The sequence below is a fragment of the Anomalospiza imberbis genome, chromosome 3 (genome assembly GCF_031753505.1).
Source record: "Anomalospiza imberbis isolate Cuckoo-Finch-1a 21T00152 chromosome 3, ASM3175350v1, whole genome shotgun sequence".
Lineage (NCBI taxonomy): Eukaryota > Metazoa > Chordata > Aves > Passeriformes > Viduidae > Anomalospiza > Anomalospiza imberbis.
In genome coordinates, this window is record NC_089683.1 from 5,407,953 (window position 1) to 5,417,201 (window position 9,249).

At 48.0% G+C, this 9,249-nt stretch overlaps 1 protein-coding gene across 1 annotated transcript; it reads right to left on the reverse strand.

Moving 5' to 3' along the window:
* Nucleotides 1-82: 82 nt before the first annotated feature.
* On the reverse strand, nucleotides 83-8,915 carry LOC137470175 (opsin-5-like). Its single transcript, XM_068183228.1, has 4 exons — nucleotides 6,086-8,915; nucleotides 2,445-2,738; nucleotides 1,525-1,856; nucleotides 83-696 (listed from the first exon to the last, which is right to left on the reverse strand). Exons 1-4 carry the CDS (start codon nucleotides 6,156-6,158, stop codon nucleotides 349-351), a joined length of 1,047 nt encoding a protein of 348 aa, XP_068039329.1. The 5' UTR covers nucleotides 6,159-8,915; the 3' UTR covers nucleotides 83-348.
* Nucleotides 8,916-9,249: the final 334 nt, after the last annotated feature.

The following is a 9,249-nucleotide window of genomic DNA, read 5'->3' on the forward strand; positions in this document are numbered from 1 at the left end:
CTGCTAGGGCAAACAGTTGGCAGATAGATTGCATTAAATGAAATCAAAAGTATAGGAAAAAAGAATCAACAAAAATAATAAATCTCTTTTTACCTGAAAATAAGTTTAATTTACATGATTTTATGTTTGGTACATAAATCTATTTCCCCTGAAGTGGAATTTCTTGGGGAAAAAATAGATTTTTAATTTTTTTTTTTCTGTGAGGCTTAAAGACAATATTTGAGAGTTGCTTAAAAATATATACTTAAATCTCTGTATTGACACAAGATACGCAGTGACAACCTCATTTCCTGCATCCCTGCTCCTTTGGACCTGGGAGTGAAGCCAGGTTGACCCCATGGCTGCACTTCAGGGAGCTGCAGCTCCCGGGTTCTGCACGTGCGGTGCCGCAGACAGACGGACGTTCTCTCTCCCGCTCCACATGGTGGACACGGGATTCTCCGCGGAGTTGTCGGAGCTGAAGTAGTGACCCCTCCAGCCACAGCAGCACTGCAGCTTCTTAACCTCGCAGCGGAAAGTCTTGCTGAAGACGTAGTAAATGAAAGGGTTGTAGGCCGTGGAGGACTTGGCAAACAGGCAGGGCAGCAGCGTCACGACGGGCTGCAGGGAGGCGCTGGAGTTAAAGATGGACCAGAAGCTGGTGGCTGCATAGGGAGTCCAGGAGCTCAGGAATCCCACTGAGATGAGCACGGCCATCTGCAAGGGAACAGAGCTGTTTGCAGCTGGCACAGACGGGGTTGGATGCCCTGGCACACGAGCTGTGTGTGGGACCACACCTGAACTGCAAGAGCCAAAGCTGTGCTTGCTGGGCCCTCATGCCAAGAGAGACATTGAGGGGCTGGAGTGTGTCCAGAGAAGGGAACTGAGCTGGGAAAGGGTCTGGAGCACAGGTTTGATGAGGAGCAGCTGGGGGAGCTCAGCCTGGAGAAAGGGAGACTCAGGAGGGCCTTATCACTCTCTACAACTCCCTGGAGGGTAGAGCCAGGTGGGGGTCAGACTGTGCTCTCAGGTAAAAAATGAAAGGACAAGAGGAAATGCCCTCAGGTTGCACCAGGGGATGTTTAGATTGGACATTAGGAAGCATTTCTTCATGGGAGGGGTTGTCAGTCATTGGGACAGACTGCCCAGGGCAGTGGTGGAGTCACTGTCATTAGCAATATTTAAAAAAAAGAAATGTGTTGCTGTGGTGCTTAGGGGCATGGTTAAGTGGTGGGCCTGTCAGTGCTGAATTAATGGTTGGACCTGATGATCTTAGAGACCTTTCCCAGCCTTAATGATTCAGTGATTCTATGACTGGCCTCTAGAAAGCTTGGATCAATTCTGCTTTTCTACAAGAAATGCACAACTGAAGTCCATATTTGGGGGAAAAAATACTATTTAATATTAATATATTAAAATCCTGTTTCAACACAGAATTTTTGTGTGGGTGTCTGTAATTCCATGATGTGGGCTGTGCATGAGCAGAGCCAGCTCTCTGCCAGCTCCCGATTACTGCATGCTCTTCTCATCACAAGGATAACTCACCAGGGTCAGCTTCTTCTCCAGTTTGGCTGCGTTGGGGATCCTGTCAATATTCTGGATCTCTTGGTATGCTTTATGAACCTTCCAGGCAATCCCCAAGTAACAGGCAACGATGGTCAGTGCAGGCAGGACCGTGCACAGGAGGAACATGCTCAGGATGAAGGAGAAGCCATTGGAGGAGTTGTGGAATTTGCTCCAGGCTATTGTACAAGAGATGCCAAAGGGCTCAGGGCCGTAGTAGCCCCAGCCCACCAAGGGCAGGATGGCCCAGAGCAAGGAGTAGAGCCAGATAAAAACAATCAGGATGCAGACTGTGTTCTTGGTGATTTTGTTACCTGCAAGAAAAAGGAAGAGCAAACATATATGGATCCCATCCCAGCCACATGGGGGTTTGCCATAACTTCTCCTTAGACAGAAGGATGGTGGTTCCAGACACACCTGGGCTGCTGCTGCAGGTCCCTAACCTTCGGGCTTCTAGAGAAACAGAGTGTTAGAGGGTTGGATGAGACTTGAATACAGCCTTCAGTGCTCATCTAGAGCTCGGTAAGGCAGGGAGATTGATAAGATCAATTTCACCTTGAATGTGCAGTGGTCCCAGCCCAGGAATGCCAGAAGAATATTCCTTCCTTTTAAATTCCAGTGTATCTGCTTGGATACAAATATGAAGGGAAGGCAGTCTGGTCCAGGAAAACGTTTGTGCTCTCATTTTTCAGGTAGTTTCACTTTATAAAACTGAGAAGTGAAAAACCTCACTGTTTCGTACAGAATTTCTGGGAACACCAGGATTTGATACTGCACTAAAAGTTGAGGTTTATTCTGCTGTTACTGACCTGATAATCCATGCCACATTCCACAAAGCACCTCCCAGCGCAGCCCAGCCCAAACACAGCAGCACCAGGTGACCAGACGGGCGGTTTACTCACTGTTGGACTTGGATGAGTTGGTGACGAGGAATCGAATCACGGCCATGGCACACAGGGTCATCATGCTGCAGACCCCAAAGAGGAAACCCATCAGGGCATAGTAAACACAGGAGGCGTCTCCCCCCAGCCAGGCGTGGTTCCAGGCGGATGCGATGGCCAGCGGGTACATGCTGAGAGCCATCCCAATGTCTGCCACTGCCAGGTTCACTGTGAGCAGCTCGGGTGACTTCAGCAGGGACGAGCGTTTCACAGCCGTGGCAAGGACAGCTGAATTGCCAAGGATTGTCAGGATGGCTGAAAGGGAAGGATCAGCACAGACAGGAATATCACACAGTTAACACACTTGTAAAATCCACTGGAGGTATGTGAAGTGCCTGAGAGGGGCTACAACAGAGCTAGGGAGGGACTTCTTACAAGATTATGTAGTGATAAGGGGGAATGGCTTTAAACTGAAAGAGAGCAGGTTTAGATTTGATATTAGGTCTTCTTCCCTGTGAGGGTGGGGAGGCCCTGGCACAGGGTGCCCAGAGTAGCTGTGGCTGCCCCATCCCTGGAAGTGTCCAAGGCTAGTTTGGATGGGGCTTGCAACAACCTGGGATGGTGGAAGGTGTCCCTGCCCATGGCAGGGTTTGGAATGTCCTGTCACTTTCTGCCCATGTGAAAGGTCACTTTCCGTCTTTTTTATAAGCCCTTTTTAAATGCTGGAAGGCCACAATGAGGTGTCCCTGTAGCCTTTTCCAGAGAGAACCCCCCAGCTGTCCCAGCCTGTCTCCAGAATGAAGGCACTCCAGCCCTCAGAGCACCTTTGTGGCCTCCTCTGGACCCACTCTAGCAGGTCCACATATTTGTTGCACTGAGAAAGAATATCCTCACTTCTCCTTCCTGCTGAAGTACTCCAGCCATCCTGGCCACCTGTCCCCTGCACTTCCCAAAGCCTTCCCTCTGTATGACCTCCCTCATCTTCAACTGGAGCCCCAGCACTGGGCTCTGAGCTGCCTGGGTGGTGGGCATGTGCCGGCTGGGCAGCTCAGAGTTCTTGCTGATCCCTGAGAATTGGCATGACTGCTCTGGTGGTCTCAGAGTAGTGGGACCATGGGAGTTGTTTAGCCAGGGGCATGCAACAGACCCAGAGCTTGCTTTGCAAAAGGAGCTGTCAGACATACATTATTCAGGTGTGCCACAGGGCTTCAAAGTGCTGGTGACAGCACTGTCAGAAGTACATGCACCAAACAACTAATTTTCTCTCTTCTTTCAAGTGAACATGGTGCTGTAGCAACATTTTGATGAAAGGTTTTCCTAAGAAGGTGTCCTCTAAAGTCAGATGTGAAAGACGGAGACAGAAAAAGATTCTGTCATGTTCCCTTGTGGCTGTGAATGCAGGAAGGCTGCATTTGCTCACAGGTACCACTTAAAGTGCCCACAGAGGACTTCATAGAGGTACATGCAATAAAATGGAATAAATATATTGGCATAAGTACATAATCCTCCAAGTTGTCAAGAGAAAGGCTTAACTGAAATGGGGACACAAATCTGAGACCCCATGTCCCTCCTTAATTCACGTTGTGACCACACACATTCATTTGCCACCTCTGGATGCCCTTGAAGGGTTCCCTGAGTGCTCAGGGTCTCTGGGTCTGCACTCATGGGATGATGCCCACGGGGGCTTGGCCACTTGCTGGCAGAGCAACCTGAGGCTCAGTGGGCAGAGCACTCTCCACAGTCTGGGACATGGAACCACGGAATCATAGAATCTTTTGGAAAACACCTCTAGGATCATCAGGTCCAACCATTCCCCATTGACCAGGCATGTCCCCAAATGCCACATCCACACAGCTTTTAAATCCTCCCAGTGATGGTGACTCCACCAGTGCCCTGGGCAGCCTATTCCTATGCTTCACAGTCCTTTCCATGAAGAAATGTTTCCTAATATCCAATCTAAACCTGCCCTGGTGCAACTTGAGGGAATTCCTTCTTATCCTCTTACTTGTTATCCGGGAGCAGAGCCTGACCCCCCCTGGCTGTCCCCTCCTGTCAGGGAGTTGTGCAGAGCCACAAGGTCCCTCTTGAGCCTCCTTTTCTCCAGGCTGAGCCCCTTTCCCAGCTCCCTCAGCCCCTCCTGGTGCTCCAGACCCTTCCCCAGCTCTGTTCTCTTCCCTGGAGTCACTCCAGCACTCTGCAGTCATTCTGTTTGTCACAGTGAGGGTCCCAAAACAGAACATCCTCAGGCTTCAGGAGAAAAGATGAACCCAGTTCACTTTCTTCTGTAAGAGCCCAACCCTTACACAAGATGCAGGAAGCAGCTCTGTCATCAGAGGTGACAGGCCCAGCCTCTCCTTCCCCTTGACAGAAGCTGTTCCCCTCCATCCCACAGCCTGTGGGCAGCTGGCTGGCACAGGACAGAACTGTAACTGTGGGACAGTAACCAAACAGCTGGTGGTGAATGCTGCTGCCCATGCCCTGGCCTTGTTCCTAATAAAAACATCATTTCAGGGCACAAACGTGCAGCCCAGTGAGGTGGCAAAGCTATGGATAAATACAGCACCTGATTGCAGCTCAGCTCACTGCTTTATTTCTGAGAGTCCCTGCAGGATGCAGTGAACCTGGCTGCCACACAGGGCTCTGGATCTGGTGCTGGAAGCTGTGCCTGGAGTTTCACTGCCTCAGAGTCCTTTAGGAGAGGTGTGAGACTGCAGCATGGTGGAACACTAACACGGGGAGCTCCAGCCCTTTTTTGCTGCCCCTTCCCATTGTGCCTTAACTGTATCTATGTATTTGCATTTCTGAGAGATGGGAGCTGACATCCTGACTTGAAAAAGCCCTTCATTTTTTGTAAACAGGGATTTTCTCACCCTGAGTCGTGCTCTGCTGTGCAGAACAAGAGGAAACACAAAGTGCTAAAGTCCAGCACTTCTGCCCAGAGCTTCAGTATTAAAGCACATGAAAATATAGGCTTGTCTTTCTTATGTCAACCAGAGTTTTCAAAAGAGCTGAAGGAAGGAATCTTAGGAAAAATTCAGGTGGAAAGTATGCCTAAACAAGTTCCACTCCTCTCCAAATCTAGGAGGGTAGAAAACAAATGCCTGTGTACCTGCAAGAAGCAGACAAGGAAGAAAACACTTAACTGAAGCTATGGGCTGGTAGCTATCCCCACTTGTTTTTAATTTTCAATCTGCCTGCAGCAGGACAAACAGGCTGCTGCAAAACCCAGAACTGCTATTTGGAAACACTCTGCTGCTCTGTAGCAGTGCATCCTACCCAGACACAGCAGAATGACACCTCTCCCACCAAGGGTCAGCCCACAGCTGCTTTCCCCTGACCAGTCTCATGGACTGAGCTGCCCTGGCTCAGTTCTCAGGGCTGAGATGCCACAGAAGGTGACACACAACTTATTTCAAATACTTGTGATGCCACAGAAGCAAATTTGTGCTGGCCATTCTTCAGCATCAAAGCAAAATATTCCAAATCCAAGAGTGTAGATTAATCCTGGCTGCCAACCAACTCCAAGGCACTAAGCAGGGGAACCTGTGGGGAAATATTTGCTGCCATTTCCCTCCAGGTTCTTCTGCCTGACCATAGCACAGACAGGGAATCCCTGTATCCTCTTCCCTGGCTCCAAGCAAAAGAGCAGGCTGTGAACTCACCTATGATTAGAAGAAAGACCCCAGCTCCATAATCCACTACTGGGTGGAGTTTGGAAATGTACTGCTCCTCCATGGTCCCTTGTGGAGACGGGTGAAGGTTTTCAATCAAAGGTGAAGACGCTGCAGGAGCAAAGATCTCATCCTCATGGTTTGCCTGCTGCAAGTGGGAGCTGGTGCTGGGTGCAAGCAGGGCAGGGTCCCTTCTGCTGCCTCCTTGTCCTGCCTGTGGTGTGGCAGGGCAGAAGCCTGGAGTGAGAGGAAGGATTTTCCCCTGGGAGGCAGAGTGAAAGCCAGGCAGAGCTGCTGCCAGAGCGATCCCGCCTGCCTGGCTGGCAGAGCATCTCTCCTCCCACCCCTCCTCTCCCACCCTTTTGCTCCTTGGCTTGTCGGGAAGATTCACAATGCAAATTCCCTCAGATGAGCAAAAACCAATTGTTCTTCAACCATCAGCAACCCTGGGAAATAAAGCCAGGCTGAGGGGGCAAGCAAGGGAAGGAAGGTTGGGAGTTTTGCTTTCCAGCTTTATGGCTGAATATGGGAGACACAAGGTTGGGGCAGGAGTCTCTGAGTTGAAGTGTTAGAGGAAAGGTGTTTGCTACAGGGGCTCAGCAGGGTCAAAGTCACACCACTGGAGACAGGACTGTCTGAGCTGCTCCAGTGCAGAACTAGAGGATGCTCTGTCCAGTGCAGTGTACCAGAAGAGAACCAACCTCTGAGGTCACTCTGTGACACTCCAGAGTTCTGACTTGGCAAGCAGCCACAGGAACATCTCACCTCTGTGTTTTCCTTCTCCTTATAATAGCTGAGCCTCAAATCGCCATAATGAGCAACCTGGTTTAGTGGGTGGCATCCCTGCCCATGGCAGGGGGCTGGACCTAGATGGTCTTTAAGGTCCCTTCCAGCCCAAACCATTCTGTGATTATGAGATAAGGAATTTTAAAATTCACAAGAGCGTGGAGGCATCTCAGGTGTGATTTGGGTGGAATTTAGGTGCTCAAGTATAGCAGCAACAGCCTAAACTTAGGAATCTGGGAGACTTTAAAAGCCTTTAGTTTCAGCAGGGTTTTGTATTTCTCCAAGCATGGAGACTCCACAAAAGTTGTTCCAGTGCCTTTTTGTTTTAAGTCTCACACAGTTCAGGAACAAAGACACCACCCAACTCATGAAATCCAGCAGCTGTTCATGAGCTGCTCGGTGCAGGTGTCCTTCACTGAACGTTCCTCAGCAGAGGAGATTCAGCTGAAAGAATGTGGGTGGTTGTTGCAATCTCTCGAGCCATGGGTGTATAAGCAAGACTCAGCTTAGCATAGGAAAGTAGGATATATATAGTGTTAATCATAACAGAAAGTTCTTCTTCTATCAGAATAGAATAAGAAAGGGAAAAGGTGCTGTCTCAAAAACATGCCCAGGATGGAGAGTTTCAAACAGCTTGGTCAATTCAGTGTAGTCTGTGCAAAGAAGAGAGGTTACCATTTGATACCATTTTGAGGGAGTGTCCTGGTTCTGACCAGGACAGGGTTAATTTTACAGTAGCCAGGAGGGGCATGTCCAGGACCTGGAGGTGATTCTATAGCACCTGGGCAGAACCACGGCAGGGAGAAATGTCTGCTAGTGTAGCAAAAGACACAAATCCTATGGCAGAAAGCAGAAAATTGCCACATTCTGTCACTTAATCCAGTACAGAAACCCACTGTATTGGTAAATTAAACAATGCCAGATCACCACAAAGAGGCTGGAATCTGATTGCTCACCTTGCTAAACTCACAGAAAAGTTCCTGGCACTGATTTGGGCTGGGCCAGCTGGCACTGTCCTGGCATTCCCAGACACAGGTTCCCACAAACCCAGGATTGTTCCCCACAAGCAGTAGCATAATCAGCTTTAAAACTAAGTGTTTTGTTCCCTGCCACAGATGTTGCCTGTGGGTTTTGCTCTTATCTTGAGTGCAAACATTTAGATTCTCAAGATGCAGCCATTGGATGAGGATTGACTGTTTTAAAGTTCTCAAATAGACCTTTTAATTCTGATAAAACCCTTTCTTGGTAAAATTCCTGGCCTGTACTATGCAGTCATCTCACCTAATGCTTCTTTTTGGCCTTTCTTGGTGAAACCATGGCAGAGGGCTCAGTTCAAGGAGCCTGATGTCACCCAGTCCCAGCCAGATCTCCTGCTTTCCCACTTGTTGCATGGTCCATCCTCTCTCTACTGAAAAAAACCCCACTGCCTTTCTTCAGGAAAGCAAGGAGACCAAGGGCAAGATTAAAATGTTTTGCTGATAATTTAATTGCTAATTATTATTTAATTACTGGAGACTCCACTGGCTACATCAGGAGTCCAGTCCTCTGCCAGCTCTTGTGGGCACCTTAGATTACACTGTGAGGCTCTTTCACGCTGGTTTAGATGGCATGTCATTTATTGTGAAACCCTCAACATAGCATTCACATGGGGCAGGATTACATCAACAGCCCAGTTACGAAATGGAAGAAAAGAAAATGAATGATTAAAACCAGAAGAGCTGACGGGTCCCAAACCCAGTGCATTATTCATGTGTAGTTTAACAATCGCAAGCTGTGCTCATCACCATCCTCCTGCACATCAGGTCAAGCCATATGATCTGTTCACAACAGCCCAAGTTTATACATCTTGACAGATCCAGGTTTGGGAGGGATCATATTTTAGAATTGTTTTGTGAAACTCGCTTTTGATTTAATAAAGTAGTCATGAAATGAGGCAGATGGAAGGATGAAATTGATACCAACTGATTTCTGAAAGTGTGAAACTTCAAGCAAAAAATTAACTCACCATGAAACTATCATACATCCTTGATGTAAATATGGACATACATGTAAAACAAGTTTCCATTGTTGGCATAGAACAGGCTATGAGTTGAGGAATTACTTGATGCTACTATGATAAATGTATATGATTTGTGCTAATTAAATTGTAATTATATCAATATTTTAGAAAATAATTGGAAAAGTATATGTGACTAGTGTTACAAAGCAGATGGGTTTCTTTGCAGATGTTACATGTGAGAAACAGGATACAGGATGTAGTATTGAGATAAGCAATATCCCAAAACAGGAACAAAGCCTTGGGATGAATAAAGCTGGGACGATTCCAAATAGGGAATGTAAAGTAGCAGTCTTATCTATGAAATAAAAAG

Excerpts from the sequence above, each read along its gene's own strand:
- LOC137470175 (XM_068183228.1), bottom strand. The coding sequence starts at position 6,158 with ATGGAGGAGCAGTACATTTCCAAACTCCACCCAGTAGTGGATTATGGA. Across the intron at positions 2,739-6,085 it reads GGTCTTTCTTCTAATCATAG|CCATCCTGACAATCCTTGGC; the intron begins GTGAGTTCACAG and ends CTTCCCTTTCAG. Across the intron at positions 697-1,524 it reads TGGAGAAGAAGCTGACCCTG|ATGGCCGTGCTCATCTCAGT; the intron begins GTGAGTTATCCT and ends GTTCCCTTGCAG.